This window comes from Ailuropoda melanoleuca, chromosome 16, assembly GCF_002007445.2.
Source record: "Ailuropoda melanoleuca isolate Jingjing chromosome 16, ASM200744v2, whole genome shotgun sequence".
Classification (NCBI taxonomy): domain Eukaryota; kingdom Metazoa; phylum Chordata; class Mammalia; order Carnivora; family Ursidae; genus Ailuropoda; species Ailuropoda melanoleuca.
The window spans coordinates 62369876-62395863 of NC_048233.1; the positions used below are offsets into that span (position 1 = coordinate 62369876).

The 25988-nt window shown below is 34.9% G+C and overlaps 1 protein-coding gene across 2 annotated transcripts in view; it reads left to right on the forward strand.

Annotated features, from left to right (window-relative positions):
* Positions 1-25988, forward strand: part of ELP4 (elongator acetyltransferase complex subunit 4) — a 244991-nt gene that overhangs the window by 64787 nt on the left and 154216 nt on the right. For both annotated transcript variants that reach the window (XM_011222740.3, XM_002917478.4), the window contains exon 5: positions 3909-4045. In XM_011222740.3, coding sequence (XP_011221042.2) covers positions 3909-4045 — 137 coding nt within the window. The remainder of the gene's footprint in view (positions 1-3908; positions 4046-25988) is intronic.

Here is a 25988-nt window from a genome sequence, read left to right on the forward strand (position 1 = left end):
TATATGAGGATTTGCCAAGACTGATAAGACTTCAGCTATCATCTACTTTATAGATCCCTTTACTTTGCCATTATTAGTTTTAAAACAACAACAAAACCCTGGGTTTTCTGTGTTCTACCTGGAACATAATATAGTTAAAACTTTTATGAGTAAAACTTTTATGAGTAAAAACTAGCAATGTCATTTATCAGAGATACCTTTTAATATAAGTTGCCACCAGTTTCTAAGAGTGTAGTCACATTTCCACTTGGGGAACGCAAAAAAGGATAAGAATATGCATACCTAAGTCAGTAACAGTGGCTCAGTAGAGAATAAAGCAGGGCTGCCTGCAGTTGGAGGGGTGTGTAGTTTTAAAAAGGCCCCCTCCCTTGGCCTGTGATTCTGATTCTCTGTTAGGTGGGTCTGCTCTTTTTTTTCCTCATCCAATCATCAAATCCTATTCCCTCCTCACCCCAAGAATTGGTAGCTTACAGCATATTCTGAGACCTGATTCCTTCCGTACTGTATCATTCTATTACCAAAGCCTACAATGGCTCCGGCACTTCACAGTAGTGTATTAGATCTTTATTATATTAAATCTTCATTACACTTTGGCTCTCTTAGTGGTTCAGCCACAAGAGTCCTTCTGATTTATGTGTGCATATTGCAGGTGACAATGAATATCCTTTTTTGAATGAGGTAATGTAATTACAAAGGGTAGTGATAGATCTTCTGATTCTCTAGGGAATTGTGATACAATAATAATAATTAATATCATTTATGTAGTGCTTTACAATTACAAAATATTCATTGCCAGTATCGCATTAGATTCTCACAACAGCCTAATCAAATAGTTATTATTGGTGGTTAAACTGAGGCTCAAAGTGGTTAGTTAACCATTTGGGTTCTTGCTTTCTGTTATGCCATTCTGAGGAACAAAAAATGGCAACAATAATAAGAAAATGTCTTGTTTAGACTGTTTATTTGTGGTGTGGCTTTTGTCTGAGAGTTTTGTTTCTTTCTAACATACTGGAGGTGAGGGATGGTATTGTTTTATTGTTCTGTGCTCCTTCTGGTCCCCCATCAGACTTAATTTTTACTTATCATCGTAAATTTTTACTGAACTATTCCCTCATTTTCTGTTCCACAGTTGACAAAGGTAAAGGTTAATCTGTAACTGTGAAACAGAAGTTTTCATAATGTAAAACTAAAGCCACATGTTCTTAACAAACTGAGTAAAACTGACTAGTTATTGATGACATTTTGATTTTTCTAATGTATCTTTACGTGGAGTTGACATTTTTTCATAGAGTATTATCCAGACTTAAAGCATTTAGTTATCTTTTTTCAGAGGAAATAGTTGAAGTCTTTGTTTTATAATTCTAGGCCTCAAAAGATTTCACAGTATTTTTAAAAATCTGATTATATTTTAATGTTTTGGGTAGAAAAAAAACTTACAAAATTGTTTTTCCTGTAAAGGTATATTTATTTTTCCATTTTCATTTTTATTGAAGGATTAAAGCTTTTCATCATTAATAAAATTTTAATGTCTACCTTGTGAATATTTTAGTTGCCATATTTAATCTTAATTTCTAAAAAAATTAATAAGTTAATTGTAATAAGAAAAGCTTCCAAATTCATTCTTACATTTTAATGAATTATTTGTGTTCTATATGTAAACTGTCACAGCATGAAATCAATTTTCTGCCTTGATTCATCCCAAATCTGAGATTTCTATCACATTAATATTATAATTAGAAACATTAATAGAGACGGCGACTTAAAAAGCATACTTTGCTTCTTGGCAATTTAGCATATTTCTCTGAGTACCCAAGACTTCAAGAACCTTCAGTGCACTAATAAATTTATTAACTCAAACTCAAAAGAAGCGAAAAGTCTCTCTTTCTTTCTCTCTCCCCATGGCCAGTCTGCTAAAATAGATTATTCATGCTTATTTGATTCAGGTAGCTTTTGCAAGCTTCCCTACTAGGCCTGGGAATGTGGTACATTGAGGCCTTTTCAGAGGCTTCTGACATAGACCAAGCTTTTATTGCATGGTGTTTTATTATTACCAAATCCTAGTCTCCACCCAGTTTGTAGGCACTCTGCTTATTCTTTTGAATCAGGAAAGGTTATCACCTACCTTAATCCATGGAGCAGTGTGGATTAAGGACACCAGTGTGCCCCAGGATTCTCAAAGAGGATCCTGGAAACTTCTTGTTTCTTCTTTTTTGCTTGTCTTTACTAAATTCTATTGGGCCTTAGGAGGATTTGCATCTGAAATGGGCAACCTGGTGTTTTTCTCAATGAAGACATCAGATCAAAGTTCAGTTAGTCAAGGCCTTTCTAAAACATTAAGGGGGCTTGGACTTACACAATAAAAAGATGAGCTCTAGCAGAGATTGCAGTAAAAACATTCTGAACTATAATCCGGATAAAGAATAGATTATAGGCCAAAGAACAGACCTTGTTTAAATTGCTTTATACTAATAACTTTACATTTAAAAACTTTACCCTATTTTTAAGAAACATACTTTAATGTTTCATAATTTATTTAATACTGTCATGGTAAATAGATAAATCATGTTTTAGGAACCATACTTGTGTATATATTGATTGAAAGCATTAGGTTGAGCCAATTGATAGGTCTCTTTCGTTAATGAAAATAAACAGTGTCTTATGGAGGGGTGAACAGTCATTTTACTTAGAAGATAAATGCCAAACCCACAGACTCTGAATCTGAGCATAATGTTTCTGTGAGACTTAAATTTTTTAATTCTGTGTTACTGTATAATTTGATATTGGTAGGCATCCAATTTAAGAATATTAATCCTTTAAGTCTTAAAATGCAAATATCTAGCATCAAAGAAATGTCTATCTAAATTACAAAGTTGTCACTTAGTAAAATAAATTAAGAACTTACTGCATGTAGTTCTTCAGTTTCTGTAGATTATTTGCAGATTATCTTGTTTTGTTGAATGTTCTGAAATTTGTCTGTTTTGTAGTATTCAGGATAGTGGAAATTTTGTAAATTTAGATTAGAAATTATTAGAAACTGTTGCCAGGTGGAATCTGTTAGCAGTTCAACTTTGGACAGAGGTGTATATATATATTTCTAATGTGTTGAATGAGCATAGAGTCCATTCAAAGCAATATAATGAGAATGTCCTATTACTAGGCCTTTACTATCCTGTGTAAGTAAATTCAACATCAATAGTTACTAGAGTTTCTTATAAGAAAGATAATTTGTTGGAGAAATTGATAATAGCACAAAAGAGGTATCAATGAACTAATGATTATGTCAGGTTTCTGATTTACTAATGTACTTTGTATACATTCTCCCACTTTAGCACATGTCTTGTTCCCAACAGGAGTACCCCAGTACATTTTATACTATAAGTTTAATTTTAAATTTGTAAGAAATTTTGAATATATATATACACTATCTTGTGAGAATTTAATTTTTAAATTATGCTCAGTTTAATATATTTAAATATCTAGTTTCTTTTGGACCCTTCACCAATGATTCCATTGTTTTAAGTTTTCATTAGTTCTTAGCAATTCCATATTTAATTTGTCATTTAAACCTGGAACCTTTAAAAAATAATTAAGACATGTATATTAATTTTTTTTTAACTTAGGAAGGTGTACAGTAAGAAAACCAAAGAGGTGTTCAAATTCTTATCAAATTTAGGGATTCACCAGCAGCCAAGAAACATGTGAGAGGAAAAGGTTGATTTCTGTTATCATTTAAAATAATAAAAGTTGTTGTATGCTTCTTAGAAATGTAATAAGTCTGTGCATATAAGCTCTTCTTATCAGCATTAAAATGCACAAACATATCAGTATTTTGCTGAATGTCATTCAAATACACTGTAATTTTTTTAAAAAACTAATTTTTTAACAACCAATATGGCTTTTCTTAACAGTCTGGACCAGTATCTTCTTCAAGATTTGGTCACTATTATGATGCATCAAAAAGGATGCCACAAGAACTAATTGAGGCTTCAAAATGGCATGGATTTTTTTTTCCAGAAAAATTATCTTCAACTAATATAGAATCGTGGTAAGTTAATGACCCAATTCTGATTTCACAGGTTAACAGAATGCATTTTTACCACATTCTTTGAAGTAATGCATAACCAAAGGTACATATTCTAATAATAAATGTTTTCTATATAATGTGTAACCTTAAATATGCATATGTTTCATATTATTTCCTTATATGTGGTTTTCTTTTTCTGATTCTGTAACTGTTGGTTGTGCTGTTTTTCTTAATTTGCAGTTTGAAAGTCTGGATACCAAAAATATAATGCCCACTGTTTTTATTTTCAAGAAAATGTGGAATAGTTTTTTAAAGCAGGGTCTTTTAGCCCTAAATGCAGATAGATATCTAAATACTACTTACTGATAACAATAGCAGTGAAAATGGTATGAAGTACTGCTGTTTTTCAGTAAGTGTTCTTTCAGAAAGTAAACAGAAAGTGTATGTTTCCAGTATTTTATTTATTAAGGCTTTCTGTTTCTAGTTATTCTGTAAATACAGCGGTCTGTATTTTTTTAGGTTGCCTTAAAAGAATTTAGGGGTTTTTTGAGTTTTACAAGGAAGAGATTCAAATATTAAACCAACACATGTTTGTAGTGCTACTAACTTTATTAAGGCAAAACTCTGAAAATTACAGTACCTGGCATTGAATAATTTATAAAGTGTTAAGAATATGTAATTTCAATTCTTACTGCAGTTGAATCAAGGAAAGTAATCCAAGGAATAGGTTGTTGCCTCTCTTTTCTTTCATGTTGTAAAACCAGTATTTTCAAAGTGAGATGAGTTATTACATGGAGATTTAATAGACAGGACGTTGTGAACTGAAATGACTTACAAATCCAGAGTCTCTTTTCAGGAATATTACTTGAGAATTTAGTGACGACTATCCTATTTATTTTTATTAAATCGTGGTGTTTTGATGTTGTTTTCATGTTAATAGCAACCATTAATGAATGACTGCTGTGTGTGTCAGTCACTCCACTATGTATTACATTTGTTACCTAGTACAATCCTTGTACGAACCTTAACAAATTATGTATTCCCTTTTTCCAGAAAAAGATACTAAAATTCACAGAAGTTATTTATTTGAGGCTCAATTATTAAGTTATAGAACCAGGACTGAGCTAAATCAGATCCCTCCCTTTTTGCTTTACTCCTTCAAGAGATATTGCTGTCCTTTGCCTTTACCTTCCTATGTTATGAAGGAAAAAGCACTGATAAAGAAATAAAAAAAGAAATCTGAGTTATGACTGAGTCCATCCTACTGTTAACATTGGGAAATTCCCTTAAATTCAGTGAAAATAAATATCCTTCGAAAAACTGGAGTAGGGGGTTACCGTTTGTCCTACCTATACCACTAATATTTTCTTAAGTTTGAATGGTTATATTGATTATACTATAATCAATATATCAATACTATTAATTTTTACCATTCACTAAACCAGACATACATATACTTTTATGGCTTGGGAAATAACTTCTTGATTTCTCAAGTAGTAAATGGTGGAACCTAAATTCAAAGTCAGTTCTTTCTGACTCAGAATTCTGTGTTAGCTATAATGCTATATTGCCTCCATTCATGGAGTACTTAAGGAAATTAAAAAAATGTAAAATGTCCATTAAGTATGATCAAAGTAAACAAAAAAATATGGTGTACTTTTGTAATTAATAAAATATTTTAAGAATAAAACCNAGTACTTAAGGAAATTAAAAAAATGTAAAATGTCCATTAAGTATGATCAAAGTAAACAAAAAAATATGGTGTTACTTTTGTAATTAATAAAATATTTTAAGAATAAAACTTTTTTTTAAAAGATTTTATTGATTTATTTGACAGAGAGAGACAGCCAGCGAAAGAGGGAACACAAGCAGGGGGAGTGGGAGAGGAAGAAGCAGGCTCATAGCAGAGGAGCCTGATGTGGGGCTCAATCCCACAACGCCGGGATCACGCCCTGAGCCGAAGGCAGATGCTTAACCGCTGTGCCACCCAGGCGCCCCAAGAATAAAACTTTTTTTAAGCCCCAAAGTATAAGCTTTTTTTTGTTCGTTCATTCAGCAACTGAAAGAAAGAGGGAATTAACTTTTGTTGAATATCTGTTCCATGTCAGGTGCTGTTCCAGGCATTTGACCATGTGATATCTCATCTAATACTCCCACAACCCTCCAAAAGAAGTGATATTATCCCCATTTTTTAGGAGCTTGATGTCAGAGATGTTAAGTAGCTTTCCCACTCTTTCAGGCTGTTAGTGACTAAGTCTCTGACCCAAACCTAAGTCTTCAAAGCCTCCTCTTTTTATTCTATGTCAGGCTGCCTCCATTTGCTGCTGTAGTAAATGTACAGCACATGAAGCCAGGTGCCAGGGCAAACTACACCTTGATCAGCCATGGTAATAGTCCTATAGTCTTTAAAATATTTTTTTTACAGTGTTTTTTGAGAACTAGCGGTTTTGCACAGAATAGGAAAATTTATAGATTTTAATTATCAAGGCAATATTTCATTGCATAGCAGTTAACTGATAATTCATTTATTTCATATAAAACTTAAATGCTTAATTAAATGTAATTAAACTTTAAACATGTAATTAAATTAATTTTGAAAATGAGTACTTACCATGTGAGATTTAATTTATGAAAAGCATGTGCTCATTTCACTAAAATGAACTTTACTGGTTCATTTATAAAACAATAAAGCTAAGCTTTACAGTTGTCTATACTTTTCCTGTAATTAAGACTAGAGGATATAGCTGTGTCCCACTATCATAAGTGAGGATATAATATATAATTTCATATATTCTAAAGGCACTGTTGAAACAAAGTTTTTTATGGTAAGAAAAACTGAAGGTCATTTAAAATTTGCATTAACTAATTTAAAATTATTGGCAGGTATGCCTATAGAAAATGTTCATACGTATAATCTAAAGTTTCAGATTAAAGTCTGGCTATTAAAACCTGAGAAGTATCACTCTAATATTACCATATGGTTTTGTTTTAATATTTCATTGTCATAAATCGGATAATCTGAGTCACAAAACAGTGATAGGAAAAATGACTTTGAAAATAATTCTGAATCCAAGACTTTTTTTGTTTGGTATTGTTTTGAATTAAGCTTTGCTAACAGGTATGCAAGGACAGTTCTGTTTTCCTTAGGAAGATAATGCCGATCTTCAGGGTAGGGATAGTATCTTAAGCTTTCTTATTTATTAACAAATCTACTAACCTACTGTTACAAACTGAATGTTTATGGTTCTGCCTGCCGCTTCCCCCTGCCCCAAATTTATATGTTGAAGCCCAGTGTGATGATATTTGGAAATGAGGCCTTCTGGAGGTAATTAGAGTTGGATGAGGTCATGAGGGTGGGACCTTGGTTTGATAGGATTGATGTTCTTAAAAAGAGGGAAAGATATCTAGCTCCTTTTCTTTCCTTGAGCACCTATACATGAAAGGCCATGTGAGCCACCCAGAAACAAAGTGGCCATCTGTAACCCAACAGGAGAGTTCTCACCAGATACCAAACCTGCTAGCACCTTTCTCTTAGACATCTAGTCCCCTGAACTTCAACAAAATTAATTCCTGTTGTTTAAGACAGGCTGTGGCATTTTGTTATAGGAGCCCAAGCCAACTGATATACCCACTATATTATAAAATGTTACTTTTTTTAATAGAACAGATCTTGAATATTGAGTTTGAATACAGTTGGTAGTAAATAGAATGAATTTGTTTTGATATGTTTATTTGAAATTCAAGATTTTATTTTTACATGAATATCCTAAAAATGGTTAGTAGTTTCTTATAGTAACTAAAAGTTTTGTATTAATTACATTGAATTAACTGAATTCTGGAAGAATCAGATATCTTTTTAGGAGAATTTCTAGGAGAAAATCAACAGAAAAAGGATAAGAATTTTACTTAAGATTTTGGAAGTCATTCCTTTTTCTTATTTTGCCAAGTCTGTTTACCACTTAAATGGAACATCTGTATAAGCCTTCTGTAATATTTTCCTAGACAAATTATAGTTATGACCCTCCATACATTGCTACTTACTTTGTTCATACTCTGTCAGAACATTTAGCACATTACACTATAATTATTTGTCTTGTCTACATTTTTATCTTCCCTCTCAAGCAGTGGAAATCCTTGAGGAACGGGGTTTATGCTATCTTCATCTCTTTATTCATGAATCTAGGACACAGGTGTTGAGTTGACAGTTGATGAACTAATGTATCAGTGCACAACGTGTGGTGATAACTCAGATTAACTATAGCCTTGTTTGTAGTTCAAAGATTTAGTGGGATAAAACTAATAACTGAAACATAGCCATGTAAGAGTACATTTTATTTCAAAAATATAGATGTCTTACATTGAGAAGCAGAGAGCCATAGTGTATTCAGAAGTTACAAGCAGAAACTCATGAGAAAGGAATTTTGCAAGAGAACTTCTAGGTAAGACTACAGGTTCGGAACAGGAGTATGCTAAACTCCTTTATTAAGAGGATTAAAAGTGAATGATATATTAATACAAATCTTGGAGCCGAGTCCAAGGCAAGATGTAAATGTGAGGAGGGATTTTACGCATTGGCCTATCTGCTAGTGATATGATTAAAGTAAAAAGAAAATATCTAAAAATTTTGAGAGAGAACTATTAATCCTAAACCTCATTTTAACCAATGAAATTACTTGCTTGCATGTTTGCCTTTCTTCTTTTTCTGTCCTCCAAGGGGGCCTTTGGGTATGCAGAAATTAATTGCTCACCCTGGCAAGCTATCTTCATTGGTATGCATTTGTTTTATTGTTTCCTGCCTAATTCCTACATTCCTAGTCCCAGTCATTGTCCCCTCGGCATACTCTCTCTCATTAATGCAACACTGTAATTAATCCTTCCAAATTTTATTCTTTCTTCAATAAAGTAATCTTAGACCTTTGACTCCTCTCTCTCACTCCCTACATCCAGCCTATCAACAACTCCTAAAATTTTTATTTTTTTAAGTTTTTATTTAAATTTCAGTTAGTTAACATACAGTGTAATATTAGTTTCAAGCATATAATATGGTGATTGAACACAACCATATAACACCCAGTGCTCATCACAGCAATTACACTCCTTCATCCCTATGGCATATCCCCCCACCCACCTCCCCTCTGGTAATTAAAAGTCTGTTTCTTGGTTTGCCGCTCTCTCTCTCTCTTTTGCTCCCTTTGGTCATTTGTTTTGTTTATTAAATTGCACATATGTGTGAAATCATATGGTATTTATCTTTCTCTGACTTATTTTGCTTAGAATAATATTCTTTAGCTCCATCCATGTTGGTACAAATGGCAAGATTTTATTCTTTTTTGTTTCTGAATTCTATTCCATTGTGTGTTGTATGTGTGTGTGTATTCCATTAATTTATTTGATGAATATATATGTATATACCATATCTTCTTTATCCATTCATCAGTTGATGGATACTTGGGCTGTTTCCATAATTTGGCTATTGTAGATAATGCTGTTATAAACATCAGGGTGCATGTATCCCTTTGATTAATATTTTTATATTTTGGGGGTAAATGCCTAGTAGTGCAACTGCTGGATCATAGGGTAGTTCTATTTTTAACTTTTTGAGGAACCTCCGTACTGTGTTCTAGAGTGGCAGTACCAGTTTGCATTCCCATCAACAGTGTAAGAGGGTTCCCCGTTCTCCCCATCCTTGCCAACACCTGTTGTTTCTTGTGTTGTTGATTTTAGCCGTTCTGACAGATGTAAGGTAATCTCTCATTGTAGTTTTGGTTTGTATTTCTCTGATGATTAGTTATGTTGAGCATCTTTTCATGTGTCTGTTGGCCGTCTGGGTGTCTTCTTCAGAGGTGTGTGTTCATGTCTTCTGCCCATTTCTTAATTAGATTATTTGGGTTTGGACTGTTGAGTTTTAGAAGTTCTTTATAGATTTTGAATACTAACCCTTTATCAGATATGTCATTTGCAAATATCTTCTCCCATTTCGTAGGTTGCCTTTTAGTTTATTTTTGCTTTTGATTCCCGTACCTCAGGAGACATATCTGGTGAGAAGTTGCTATGGCCAACGTCAAAGAAGTTACTGCCTGTGTAAGCGTTTATGGTTTCAGGTCTCACAGTTAGGTCTTTCATCTATTTTGAATTTTTTTGTGTTTGTGAAAGAAAGTGGCCTAGTTTCATTATCTTGCATACGTTGTTGTCTAATTTTCCCAACATCATTTGTTGAAGAGATGGTCTTTTTCCCATTGCTTATTCTTTCCTGCTTTGTCAAAGATTAATTAAGCATGTAATTGTGGGTTTATTTCTGGGTTTTCTATTCTTTTCCATTGACCTGTGTGTCTCTTTTTGTGCCAGTACTCTACCGTTTTGATCACTACAGCTTTGTAATATAACTTGAGTCTGGAATTGTGACACCTCCAGCTTTGCTTTTCTTTTTCAAGTCTATTTGGCTATTCTGGGTCTTTCGTGGTTCCATACAAATTTTAGGATTATTTATTCCAGCTCTATGAAAAATGCTGTTGGTATTTTGATAGGGAGTGCGTTAAATGTGTAGATTGCTTTGGGCGGTATTTGTTCTTCCTATACATGAGAATGGAATGTCTTTCCATTTCTTTGCATCATCTTCAATTTCTTTCATTAGTGTTTTATAGTTTTCAGAGTACAGGTCTTTCATCTCTTTGATTAGGTTTATTCCTAGGTATCTTATTGTTTTTGGTGGCAGTTGTAAATGGGGTTGATTCCTTAAATTCTCTTTCTGCTGCTTCATTATTGGTGTGTAGAAATGCAACAGATTTCTGTATATTGATTTTGTATCCTGTGACTTTACTGTATTTGTGTATCAGTTCTAGCAATTTTTTAGTGGAGTATTTTGGGTTTTTTGTGCATAGAGTATCACATTCTGCAAATAGTGACAGTTTGACTTCTTTCTTGCTGACTTAGATGCCTTTTATTTTTTTGTGTGTTCTGATTACTGTGGCTAGGACTTCCAGTACCATATTAAATAACAATGATGAGAGTGGATGTCCCTGTCTTGTTCGTGATAGTAGAGTTTTTTCCTCATTGAGGGTGACAGTAGCTGTGGGTTTTTCCTACATGGCCTTTATTATGTTGAGGTGTGCTCCCTTTAAACCTACTTTGCTGAGGGTTTTTAATCATGGATGGATGCTATACTTTGTCAAATGCTTTGTCTGCATCTATTGAAATGATTATATGGTTCTTTTCTTTTATTAACGTTGTATATCACTTTGATTGATTTATGAATATTGAACCACCCTTGCAATCCAGGAATTAATCCCACTTGATCATGGTGAATGATTTTTTAAATATATTGTTGATTTCTGTTTGCTAGTATTTTATTGATAATTTTTGTATCCATGTTCATCAGGGATATTGACCTGTAGTTCTCTTTTTTAGTGGAATCTTTATCTGGTTTTGGTATCAGAATAATGCTGGCCTCATAGGATGAATTTATAAGTTTTCCTCCCTTTTCTTTTCTTTGTAATAGTTTGAGAAAAATAGGTATCAAAGAAAATCTTCAGAATCAATGACAAAACAAGAAATAAAATGGTAATAAATACATATCAATAATACTTTGAATGTAAATGGACTAATGACTCAAATCAAAAGATATTGGGTGTCATGATGGATGAAAAAACAAGACCCATCTATATGCTGCCTATATCTGCAGATTGAAAGTGAAGAGGTGAAGAAACATTTATCATACAGACAGATGTCAAAAGAAAGCCATAGTAGTAATACTTACATCAGACTAACTAGAGTTTTAAACAAAGACTGTAAAAAGAGACAAAGAACGGTGTTATATAATCATAAAGGGGACAATTCAACAAGAAGATATAACAATTGTGAGTATATGTATGCCCAACATGGGAGCACCCAAATATATAAAACAATTAATAACAAACATAAAGGAACTAATTGGTAGTAATACAGTAATAGTAGGGGACTTTAACACCCACTTACATCAATGGACACATCGTCTAAACAGAGAACAAACAAGGAAACAATGGCTTTGAATGATACACTGGACCAGATGGACATAACAGATATAGCCAGAACATTCCATCCTACAGTAACAGAATACTCATTCTTTTCAAGTGTACATGGGACATTCTCCAGAATAGATCACATATTCAGTCACAAATCAGGCCTCAACAAATACAAAAAGCCTGAAGTGCATCTTTTCTGACCACAATGCTATAAAATTAGAAGTCAACCACGAGAAAAAGATCGGAAAGACCACAAATACTTAGAGGTTAAACAGTATGCTACTAAACAATGAATGGGTCAACCAGGAAATCAAAGAAGAAATTAAAAAATACATGGAAACAAATGAAAATGAAAACACAACAGTCTAAAACCTGTGAGATGCTGCAAAAGCAGTCCTAAGAGGGAAGTATATAGCAACAGGCCTACCTCAAGAAGCAAGAAAAATGTCAAATAAACAACCTAATCTTACACATAAAGGAGCTAGAAAAACAACAACAACAAATGAACCCTAACACCAGCAGAAGGAAGGAAATAATAAAGATCAGAGCAGAAATAGGGGCGCCTGCGTGGCTCAGTCATTTAAGCTTTGGCCTTTGGCTCAGATTGTGATCTCAGGAGTCCTGGGATTGAGCCCATCAGGCTCTCTGCTCAGTGGGGAGCCTGCTTCTCCCTCTCCCTCTGCCTGCCACTCCCCCTGTTTGTGCTTGTTCTCTCTCTCTCCCTCTGTCAAATACATAAATAAAATATTTTTTTAAAGATTTTATTTATGTATTTGACAGAGAGAGACAGCCAGTGAGAGAGGGAACACAAGCAGGGAGGAGTGGGAGAGGAAGAAGCAGGCTCCCAGCAGAGGAGCCTGATGTGGGGCTCGATCCCAGAACGCTGGGATCACACCCTGAGCCGAAGGCAGACGCTTAACGACTGTACCACCCAGGTGCCCCAAAAATATTTTTTTTAAAGAGAGCAGAAATAAATGATACAGAAAGAAAGAAAGAAAGAAAGAAAGAAAGAAAGAAAGAAAGAAAGAAAACAGATTCATGAAACCAAGAGTTGGTTATTTGAAAAAATTAATAAAATTGATAAATCCCTAGCCAGACTTATCAAAAAGAAAAGAGAATGGACCCAAATAAATAAAATCACAAATGAGAGAGGAGAAATAACAACCAGCACCACATAAACACAAACAATTATAAGAGAATATTATGAAAAAGTGAATGCCAACAAATCGGACAAACTGGAAGAAATGGATGAACTTCTAGACACATATAAACTACCAAAACTGAAACAGGAAGAAATTGAAAACTTGAACAGATCCATAACCAGCAAAGAAATTGAATCAGAAATCAAACAGCTCTCAACAAACAAAAGTCCAGGACCAGGTGGCTTCACAGGTGAATTCTATCAAACATTTAAAGAAGAGTTATTTTATTTTAATTTAATTAACTTAAATGTAAGTAGCTATATGTGACTTGGCTTATCTTGTTAGTACAGTTTTACAACAAAAGTCAGCTCTTATCACTACTCTGGCTCAAACCCAGATTACTTTTCATTACTCTGGCTCAAACCCAGTTACTTCCAATCTCATTCAGAAAAATAAACCCACGTTCTAGGGACACCTGGCTCCCTCAGTCAGTAAAACACATGACTCTTGATCATGGGGTTGTGGGTTTGGGCCCCATGTTGGGTGCAGAAATTACTTAAAAATAAAAATCTTTAAGAAAAAAAAACTCTTCTATAGCAACATCCAGAATAATAAACCCACAGTCTAACAGAGACCCTGTAAGGCCCAGGACCCTTGCCTAATCTGATTGCTAGCTACTGCCCTGATCTCTTTGATCTCATTGAAGTTGGGGAAAGAGTAAAGGGAATATCAAGAGTGCTTTCCAGATTTCAGACAATAGAATTAGGATGGTGTCATTTACTGATGTTAAAAACATATTCTGCAGTATTTATTGGAACACATTATCTGACTTGAACACCTTCTATGAACCTGAGCACCTTTTATGAGCCTTGCATAATGCTAAACTCCAGGTTTATTGTAGTAAACAAAGCAGGTGTTATCCTTGACCATGTGTAGTGTTTTTAGTCTAGTGAGCAAGCACACAATTTTTTAAAGCCAAATAAATTAAGTATGTATGACATTAAGAGTTGTCATAAGTAATACAAAAAAAAAAAGAACATTTCCACAAGTTGTATTGGGGTAGGGGGATATGCTCTGAGTTGCTTAGGATTGGCTTGTCTGAAGAGGAAGCATTTGAGCTGAGACCTGGAGATAAGAAGATCATTCTACACAGAGCAGTAGCCAAGAAATATTCTGCAGGGAGCAGCCAGTGTGCTAAGAAAGGAAAGACTTAGTGTGTTCAAGGATCTGAAAGGCCATGTTGGTGAAACAGAATAATAGAAAGAGCTATGAGAAAGACAAGTTCAGAGAGATAGGCAGCGATCATATCATTCTTTTAAGAAATTTGTTCATGACGAGGCAGAGGAAAAGCAATAAGTGGAAGAGGTTTGGGAAGCAGGAAGTTTTTGCTATTTTGTTCTGTTTTAATGTGAATAAGAAAAATTCAATAGAGAGGGAATGGATGGAGATTGGAAGAGGAAATAGTGGTTTCTAGCTGTATGACATTAGGCAAATTACTAAAGAATTTGGCAGAATTACTAAGCCACTCAAGGTCAAGGATTGCCATTAAGATGTAATAACATTTCTGGGGTGCCTGGGTGGCACAGTCATTAAGCGTCTGCCTTCGGCTGAGGGCGTGATCCCAGCATTCTGGGATCGAGCCCCACATCAGGCTTCTCCGCTAGGAGCCTGCTTCTTCCTCTCCCACTCCCCCTGCTTGTGTTCCCTCTCTCGCTGGCTCTCTCCGTCAAATAAATAAATAAAATCTTTAAAAAAAAAAAAAAAGATGTAATAACATTTCCTCCACTGGAGGGAAGGAGGGAGAGTAGAAGACAACAGTGTGAATTCAGACAAATAGGTTTGTAAGGTTGGAGGCAGGGTTTTGAGTAATGTTGAAGATAGGAACGGAGATCTTCTCTTTACTCAGTGACTAAAAGGCAGGGTCATCTGCTGAGGAACAGTTACTTACCTCATAGGAGTCTGGGTTAAAAGTGAAAGGTTTGAAATGGTTGTTTCATGGACTAGAAGAATATACCTACTAGGGAAATATCAAATATTTATGGTGGTACAGTCTTTTAGGTTGTGTTACTTTCTTGCATCTCTGCTAAGATTCCTGGTGCAGGCAGGATTCAAGTTCTGAGAGGTTCAGGCAACAGAAGGAGATTAAGGTATTAAACACAGTAAACAAATGATGGATCACAAACTAGGGCTAAGAAAAGGAATTGAAGACAACTGCTGTTGATATATGAGGAGAGAGAGAAGGGATAGTGGACTGGTGGTAGACTTACTAGTCTTAATAGTGGGGGTAAACAGAAAAGCAATTACCAAGATCAGAAGTGTTGGATGAGAATAAGATGTTTGAATTAGGACTGTAGACCAGGTACAGTGTCCTCAGCTGATAGAAGAAATTGTCCAGGAGCTTGATAAAGACAGCAGCTAAAACGGGGAATGATTGGGATTGGTTAGATGTAAGAAAACATGAATTTCGTTTGTTTGTTTTGTTTTGCCACAAAATGGAGGAGGAAGAATGGTTTGAAAGTAACATTGGAAAACAAAAAGGATCCCAATCACTTCTTTCAAATACTGAGGAAAGGAGTCTAAGCTGCAGCTTTATCTATTAAGGCTCGAATGCCCATTACCTTCCAGGGGAAATATCCTTTGGAGGGTGGTGGACACAGTGTCTTCTATTAAGGTCTGTGGCTGATGCTCGTTGCAAAGACTGCAGCATTGGTTGTAGCAGGAGGCTCTGCGGCAGTTGTTTTCTTCATGAGAGACTTGAGATGGATACTGGACTTAGCATCCAAGATGTAAGGAAGTGAAAAAGCAGATTATAGTAATGGGATACATAGTATAATCCTGTTTACATAAAATTTTGTATAACCGATTCTAAATTCTTTTCTAACACTAATTCAGGAGATATTAATTTAGGTTCCAAAACCTTAATGATATGTGGTCAAGGAAGTTCACAAGACTCAAGCCAAATTTCCTTCTTAGACCATTTAAGAGACTCATGTATAGTATTTAAAAAGATGTGAAAGAAATGCCAAAATCAAACAAATATGTACATAGTTCTTGCAATACTCTTTAGAATGAAAACCATTTTTAACAACATACTTCTTAATATCCCCCATCAGCTTCTCTCCATAAGAGAAGGAAGGGCCGGTACAGAGAGATGTACGAGAGCATGTTCATCATACTGTTGACAGTGTTCACCTCTGGGTAGAAGATTTTGGGTTTTTTCCTATTCTTTGTATGTTTTGTGTAGTTGAATTTTTATGATGAACAAACATCATTTTTTTAATTTTTAAAAAATATTTATTTGAGAGAGAGAGCATGCATGCACAAGCGGGTGGAGGGAAGAAGGGAGGGAGAGAGACAAGCAGACTCCGCACTGAGCACAAACCCCACACGGGGCTGGATGTCAGGAACATGAGATCATGACCTGAGCCAAAATAAAGAGTTGGCCACTTAACCGACTGTGCTACCCAGGCACTCCAAACATCATTTTTATAATGGGGAGGTATTTCAAATAAGTGGGGAAAGCTTACTCACTTAATCACTTGGGAATAATATAATGAAATCCTTACCTCATATCTCACATCAAACTATATTTAAAGAGTAAATATAATAAATGAAATTATAAAAGTATAGGAAGAAAATAAAAGAAAATGCCTTAAACTCTTGGAATGGGAAGTTAGCAATCAGTATATCCAGTGAGCAGATCTAAACACCATTCTCCATTTGAAGGAACCAGAACTGTTTGGAGAAATGTTTGATTCACAGGAAAGAAAAAGATACACCTGTACTGTCTTTTTATGTTTGGAAGTGCTTAAAGAATGATGAGGGCGGAGCATGTCAGAAGAATGCAGAAGCCAGCTCAAAGGAACTCCCACTGGCCAAATAGAAAATTTGAGCATCAGAATAAATAATGACGATAAATGGATTGTAACCCATTTAATAAAGCAGAAAGCCATGAGTATACATTGATATAAATAAATGAATGAATAAATAAGTTATCAAGGAACAAGATATTAACCACAGAGTACCTTCCCACAAAATATTTATTGACTACTGGGGGAAAGAATAATTTTAGGTGCAGAAGGCTGTCAGACATAACCTTAATCAAGCTAATGTCAACAGTAATGGGCAAATTGAAATCATGCATCATCTGATAATATGCAACGAGAATTCAGCAATGCTTCTGTGGTATTTCTACCAAATATACGTAATTTAAATCTAATCATAAAAAAACAGTAGACAAACCCAAATTGGGAACATTCTACCAAATAACTGGCCTGTAATCCTCAAAAGTGTCAAGACCATAAAAGTCAAGAAAGTCTAAGAAACTTGTAGGCTGAATAAGACTGAAGAGAGACATGAAAACTGAATGCAACATGTGATTCTGAACTGAGTGCTTTGCTCTAAAGAATAATATTGGGACAAGTAGCAAAATTCGAATGGGTCTGAGGATCAGATGGTAGTATCAATTTCCAAATTATATCAATATCCCAAGTCATGTGGTTATATGATTGTTATGTAGGAGAATGTTTGTAGGAATCATAGCCTAAATTATTAAGAAGTGATAGGTCATCATGTCAGCAACTTATCCTCTAGTGGAACAGGAAAAAAAATTCTATATTAGCAACTTTTCTTTAAGTTTGAAATTGTTTCAAAATTTAAAAAATAAACACATACATGTATATGTATGTTAATATCTTTAGTAAATAGAGAGCATTTTTATTTTCTTTTCTTTTTAAGTAGGCTCCACGCCCAGCCTGGAACCCAGCATGGGGCTTGAACTCACAGCTGTGAGATCAAGACCTGAGCTGAGATCAAGAGTCAGATGCTTAACCAGCTGAGCCACCCAGGTGCCCCAAGAGCATTTTAAAACTAGTAACAAGTTGGGTATCCTGATACGAAATGGACAAAGATAACAATGGGGTGTTCTCAAAAGAAGAAACAAAAATAGCTAGTAAGCCTCACTAGTGATCAAAGAAATGCAAGCAAAAACCAAAGAGATACAATTTTTCAACTTATCAGGTATTTAAAATGATAATACCGTGTGTTAAAGATGGTATGGATGTCACTCATGTTAACCGTAGGAGTGTGCATTGTTAATTCTAGTAAAGGCTATCAAAAGTTGGAGTGTACATTATCATTGTTACGATTGTCCCATTTCTAGAAATTGATCATAAAGAAATAATGATACACGTTGACAAAGGTGTGTGTACAGGAATGATTATCATAATCTGTGTGCATTACTGCAAATCTGGAGGTAACCTAAGAATTATTAATGTAGATTGGTTGATTAAATTATGTTGCAGCTACATAGAGGAATACCTTGCTTGCAAAGGGAGGAGATAGGAACAAAACAGATTACAAAACAATATAATATATGTAATATATAATGTATATATGTAGAAAGTGGTCTGTAAAGGTATACATCAATAGCCTAACAGTAATTGTCTCGGTGTATTTGAATTGTGGATGATTTGGCTTTTTTCTTTTTTCTTTTTATACACCTTCTTGTGAGACAGCATAGTTTAGATAGGAGCCCTTTGGTTAGACAATCTAGGTTTGAATACTGACTCTTCCATTTACTGGCTGTATGACATTGTACAGGTTACTTCTCAGGACCCCCATTACTGAGGCTTCAATAGGAGTAATAATAATAGAAACTACTTCTTAAGATTATTAAACGAGATAATAAAAATTTACCACTTAGCAAACACTGCCTAATATAGTAAGGGTTTAATGAATTTTGGCTTCCATCATTATTATGATTTCTGCTTATATGTTTGAAATTTATTCTTATAAACATTTTTATTAATAGGTAAATCAATAAAGCTATTTCTCCTTTGGGAATATAACTACATAAGCAAATATTTTGAGTCTGGACAACCAGCTTTCTTTTCCCTATCTTATTCTTTCTTTTGAGAAAAACACATTTGGAAATCAATTCCTCCTTAGGTATGTCTGCGAATGAACAGTAGCCATATTTCCTGTGCCTCCGCACTACTTAGCTCACTCCTGAAAGCTTATTAAAAGACTCGATAACAGAATGCTTCTTGGTAATCACTTGGCAGTTCTAGGTGGTGCTGTTGTACTAATCCCATTCCTTCTTACCTCCTTAAGTGAATACCTTGTTCCATCTTGTTATCCCACCTGACTTTGATTCATCCTGCCACTGGAGCATTACTATACTATATTGACAGTGTGGGGATTGATAATTGTTAATAATTACTAAGAACTGATTATCTCTCACCTATTAACATATTATTTTTGTTATTTCATTTAATCCTTACAAAAATCTCATGAAGTTTACAATACCCTCATTTTGAACATGAGGAAAGAAACACAACAGGTTTAATTAGTTTATTTAAAGCGTACAGGGACTCAATCTTGGACTCCAAACAGCCAGAACAATCTTGCAAAAGAACAAGGGTGGAGGTCTTATGCTTTCTGATTTCAAAACATTTTACAAAGCTACAGTAATCAAAGCAGTATGGTTTTGGCATAAAGGCAGACTTTTAGACCAATAGAATATAATAAAGGACCCAGAAGTAAACCCTTGCATATATGGTCAAACAGTCATTGACAGGAATGCTAAGACTGCGCAAGGGGAAAAAGCACTCTTCAGTAAACGGTACTGGGAAAACCGGATATCCACATATGAAGCAACCCTTATCTTATACCGTATACAAAAATTAACTACAAATGGATTAAAGACCTAACCAGAAGACCCAAAACTATAAAAGTTTTAAAACGAACAGGAAAATCTTCATGATATTGGATTTGACAATTATTTCTTGGATGTAATACCAAAAGCACGAGCAAAGAAAGCAAAAATAAACAAATGGGAATACTTCAAACTTAAACACTTCTGTGCATCAAAAGACACAATCAACAAAGTGAAAGGGCAACCTAAGAAAAGGGAGAAAACAGTTGCAAATCTTTTATTTGATAAGGAATTAATATGCAAAATATATAAAGAACTACTGTTCAACAATAACAAATAGCCTGATTAGAATCTGGGCCAAGTACTTGAATGGACATTTCTCCAAAGATGATATACAAATGGCTAACAAGCAAATGAAAAAGTAATAGCACTAATCATTAGAGAAATGCAAGTCAAAGCCACAATGAGATAATACCTCCACCCACTAAGGTAGCTTCTCAAAAAAATATGAAATAGAAAGTGTTGGCAAGGATGTCGATAAATTAGAACCCTTGTGCCTTGGCAAGATTGCAAAACGGCGCAGCTGCTCTGAAAAAATTGTATGGCATTTCTCAAAAAATTAGAAAATAGAACTGTCTGATTGAGCAATCCCACTTCTGGGTGTATATCCAAAAGTATTAAAAGCAGAGTTTCAAAGAGGTATTTGCACACCCATGTTCATAGCAACTTATTCACAATAGCCGAGAGGTAGAAGCAATCCAAATGTGTAGCAGTCAGTGAATGGATAAGCAAACTGCGGTATATACGTACGATGAAGTAGTATTCAGTGTTAAAAAGGAAGGAAATCCTGACACATGCTACAACATGGATAAACCTTGAGGACATTATGCTAAGTGAAATGAGCCCGTCACGAAAAGACAAATACTGTATTATTCTACTCATGTGAGGTATCCAAAGTAGTCAGCTTCATAGAAACAAAGTAGAATGGTGATTAGCAGGGACCAGGGGAGGAGAAGACAAGGAGTTTTTAATGGGTGTACAGTTTCAGTTTTGCAAGATAAAAAGTTCTGAAAATATACTTAACACTACTGAACCATACATTATGTGTATTTTTTGCAATTAAAAAGAAAAAAACAGATTGGGTTAAAAATTTAGCTATGTTCTATTTACTAATCCAAATATGTAGATAAGGAAATATTTAAAGTAAAAGACAAATAAAAATATACCAGGCCAAAACAAACAAACAAAACAGCAACACAATGANTGCAATTAAAAAGAAAAAAACAGATTGGGTTAAAAATTTAGCTATGCTCTACTTACTAATCCAAATATATAGATAAGGAAATATTTAAAGTAAAAGACAAATAAAAATATACCAGGCCAAAACAAACAAACAAAACAGCAACACAATGAGATACCACTTCACACACTCTATGATGGCTAGAATAAAAAATTCAGATAATAATAAGTGTTAGCAAGGATGTAGAGAAATCAGAGCATTCATATACTGCCAGCAAGAATGTTGCTTTGAAAACAGTCTGGCATTCCCTCAAAAGGTTAATCATGGAATTATCATTTGATCCAGCAATTCCACTCCTAGGTATATGGCCAAGAGAAATTTTTTTTATTTCTTAACATTGTGCACATGTCCATACAAAAGCCTGTACATGAATTGTTTATAGCAGCATTATTTATAATAGCCCAAAAGTAGAAGCAACCCAAATATTAATGAACTGATGAATGGGTAAATAAGTATGATGTAATCTGGAATATTATTCAGCCATAAAAAGGAGTGAAATATTGATGCATTGCTACAACATGGATGAACCCTTAAGGCATTATGGTGAGAGAAACCAAGAACAAAAGACAACATATTATATGATCTCCCTTAGATGAAACGACCATAATAAGGAAATATGTAGAGACAGAAAGTAGATTCGTAGTTCTTTAGGGTTGGGGGCATGGGGAGGTTCAGGAGGGTGATGCTAACGAGTACAGCACTCTTTTCTGAAGGGATGAAAATATTCTAAAATTGATTTTGGTAATAGTTAACCTAACTCTCTGAATATACTAAAGCCATTGAATTGTACACTTTAAAAAAAAAAATTGTTCATATATTTTAGAGTGCACATGATGGGGGAGGGGCAGAGGGAAAGTGAGAGAAGGAGACTCCCTGCTGAGTACAGAGCCTGATACCAGGCCCAATCCCACAACCCTGAGGTCATGACCTAAGCTGAAATCAAGAGTCAGATGCCCAACCAACTCAGCCGCCCAGGTGCCCAGAATTTGTACACTTTTAATGGGTGGATTGAATGGTATATGAATTATATCTGTATCAAATTCTGTTAATAAAAATTAAAGAATCCATTTATTTTGGCCAGTGGAGGTCACTGGTGACCATAATAACAGTTTTAATGAAATGGTGTTGGTGTAAGCCTAATTGGAATGGTTTTAAGTGAAAATGGAAGGAATTGCAGACACCAAATGTTAGAAAACTCAAGGAGTTCTGATGCAGAAAATTAGAGTAGTAGCTGGCGAGGAAGAGGGACAGGAAATGTTTTTATTTTCTTAAAAGGAAGAGATAAGAGTATGTTTATAGATTTTAGAATACATCCAGTAGAAAGGGAAAGTTAATGATATGAGAGAGATGGAAGAATTGCTAGAGTGACATCCTATGGGATAAGGTCTAGGAGCAAGTAGGGATACTGGGTTAGTATTGGTGTTTAAATAGTTCACCTGTGGGGTGCCTGGCTGGCTCAGTAGAGCACGTGACTCTTGATCTCAGGGTTGTGAGGTCAAGCCCCACATTGGACATAGAACTTACTTAAAAAAAAAAAGTTTCATAAGCAGTTCAACTATGGTAATGTAGGAAGAAAAATTATTTATGTTGGTAAAGATGCTGATGGGTAGGTAAACATAGGGATAGATGTCTCTGCTGGTTCTGTTTTCTCAGTGAAAGGTTATAAGCTAAGAATAAAGATGGGTAAGGATTATTAGACGTTTGTATATAAAAAGAGAAAGTAGGAAAAAGTCACTGAGGAGGGTGAGACTGTGTGTAGTGGGATTGCCAGGCAGTCTTTAAGGGCCTGTTGAAGTTTGAGGTCATAATTTTCCGCTGAGACCAGTCCACTTGGATGGGGCCATTTCTCCCACCACTTTTAAACTGTACTGAGGCAAATGGGGAGTGGGCAGAGAGTTGAATTTACCCAGAATAGTTTTGCTGAGCAAGTGAGACAAAGCAAGAGAAGAAGCAAGGAAGTAGAGATAAGGATTGATCATGGATCAAGGTGGTTAAATATTTGAAAGAGTAAATCAAGAGGAATGAGTGAAGAAGTGATAGGCAATGGTATGGAGGTCTCAGTATGGTCAAATGATTACATATGGGCTCTAGGTGGAAAGATAGGAAGTGGCAGTTGTGGGAAGGACAGAGCGTGAATTGAGATTACATAGTGATAGCAATTAGTGATAATGGGAAGGTCTAAGGTATGATCATAAGAGTGAGCACCGTAGGTAGGATGGAAACAAGATCATTGGGGAAGAGGTGATCAAGAAACCGAAAGTCCAGGATGTTTGAAAGATAATTAATGACCCAGGTTTGGCTAAATGACAACAATGATGGGTAACAGGAGATGTAATCTAATGACTTGTTTACGTCAGTAAGTAAAGGAAATCAGAGTAATGTTGAACTGAATTCTTCTTCATGCAAGACCGTAACCTCTTTCAATAATACCTCTGTCAGACACTGGATGCAATTCTTGTATCCTCATGTTCTTAGTATTTTCCCAACTGTGGCTCAGAGGTCTGTGCTGGTCACTGCTCTCCTTGCATTCCTAGTCTCTGTATGTTCTACTCTTAGTTGAGTATTCATGATGAAGAGAATCAAACTCAGTGTTATTAGGTGAAAAGCGTCAGAAAAGAAAAATCTGTGACAGCCGTCAGGGTAATAGTAATGGAATTTTTAACTTGAAAATTACTTGTGAATAGACTTCACAGTCTTTATAGTCACATGCAAATTATATGCTAATATAACTTTAGCTCAGCAAACCATTTTACACAATTAGTTGAGACATTTGATATTGTGCCTACTGCCCTATAAGTATATCTCACTATTTGTCATAAATGAATACTTGAAATATATGTGTAAATAGAATTTTGGTAATACAAATCATATTTTCTCAATGATTTGCATAATAATATCAAAAGTGCTTCATCTTCACTTTAAATTAATCCTAATTGGGAGTGATAACAGTTTTTCTTTCTAAGTATTTCTATCAAGTAGTTAAATCAATATTAAAATGCACCAGAAGTTCTTATTTTCAAAAACCCAGCAATTAATCACTTTAATGAGAGAAATCAGCCTTAAAAAGAAAAAGTCATTCTTGAGCCATGTAATTTCAAGTCAGAAAGGACAAGAGAGATTATTAATGCAACTCTGTCACATGAAAAAATTTTGAGCCCCAAAACAGAAAAATTAAATACTTTGCCTCATTATCACACATTTAGCTATAGTTGCTGATACAGGTAGACCAGGAACCCAGATCTTGAGCATACTTTCCACTGTGTTATACTGGTATCTCGTTTAGATATTGTAAATCTACATTTTTCCATCTTGAATTGTCTTTATATGTCATGTATCAAGTTAATACAAGTGAGACCTATTTGTGAAGGTCTCATAGGTGTGACTATAACTATAAACTATACACTATACACCTGAATACTTTGTGTTAAATGGAGTCATGTTCAAACCTCCTCACAGCCGCATTAGTGTATTTGAACCCACAGACTTTTCATTGAATCTGGATCTCACTCTGAGGCTTTATCTTAGTTTAGCTAAAAAAAGCAGACAAAGTTTTAGAAAACGTTTTAGGTGCCTCCTGTGTCACTTAATTGTTGTCCAGCTTTAAGCAAATCACTTAAGTCTCCAAAGGGTCTTAATATTCTCTACCATAAAATGGAGCTAATGACTCTATTTACCTGACAAGGCTATTGTAATGACCAAATGTGACAGAGATGCAAAACGTTTTTGAGTATTTACTATGTCAGACACTTTACCAGTAGATAAAATCAAGTTCTGTTACAAAAAATACCCAAGAGTTCATTATCTATGAGTAAATGTTTCACTTATCAAATAGTTATTTCATATATATAATTTTATTTTTATAATTTATATTTTCACAAATAAAATCTCATCTTTGTTACCGAAGCTTTTTTGTTGTTGTTACATTTACATTTATTCTTTGATCACATTGAGACTTTTTTAAAAGTATTCCTTTGTTCATTGAGAAGCTACAAGGTCATTAACTGGTATATATTATCTGCTTGATTTCTCTTCTAGACATACGGCATCTGTAGCTACACCTAGATATACTATAGCAGATTTTTATAATCTTTTTTTTTTAAGATTTATTTATTTATTTGAGAGAGAGAGAGCACTAGCGCAGGGAACACAAAGGGAGAGGGACAAGCAGACTGTGCTGAGTGTGGAGCCCAATGCGGGCCTCAATCCCATGACCCTGAGATCATGACCTGAGCTAAAATCAAGAGTCCGAAGCTCAGTGGGCTGAGCCACCCAAGCGCCCCCTTTTTTTTAAATCTTTCTTAATGAGACTGATAAAATTACTTTTCACAGAAAAACCAATGCCATTTGTGGATAGAAACTGAAGCTCTCTAAAGTAAATGCCAATAAACCTCCTGCTGAAAATTGTGTGGGGGAGATACTGATAACTATGAAAGTCTCATTTCTTTCTGTCGGTTTTTAAAACATGTTGAACTTCGCCATCAGAATGTAAATTTAGGGGCGCCTGGGTAGTTCAGTCAGTTAAGCATCTGACTCTTGATCTCAGCTCAAGTCTTGATCTCAGGGTTGTGAGTCCAAGCCCTGCACTGGGCTTCATGTTGAGTGTGGAGCCTACTTAAAAAAATATGTATGTATTAATTTACAGTTTGTGTCATTGGACCCCTTTTCCCCATTTTTAACATTAATATAAAGAAATAAATTACTGTCAGAAGACATGGTAATATAAGCAGACATGGAACAATTTTTNGCCTGGGTAGTTCAGTCAGTTAAGCATCTGACTCTTGATCTCAGCTCAAGTCTTGATCTCAGGGTTGTGAGTCCAAGCCCTGCACTGGGCTTCATGTTGAGTGTGGAGCCTACTTAAAAAAAT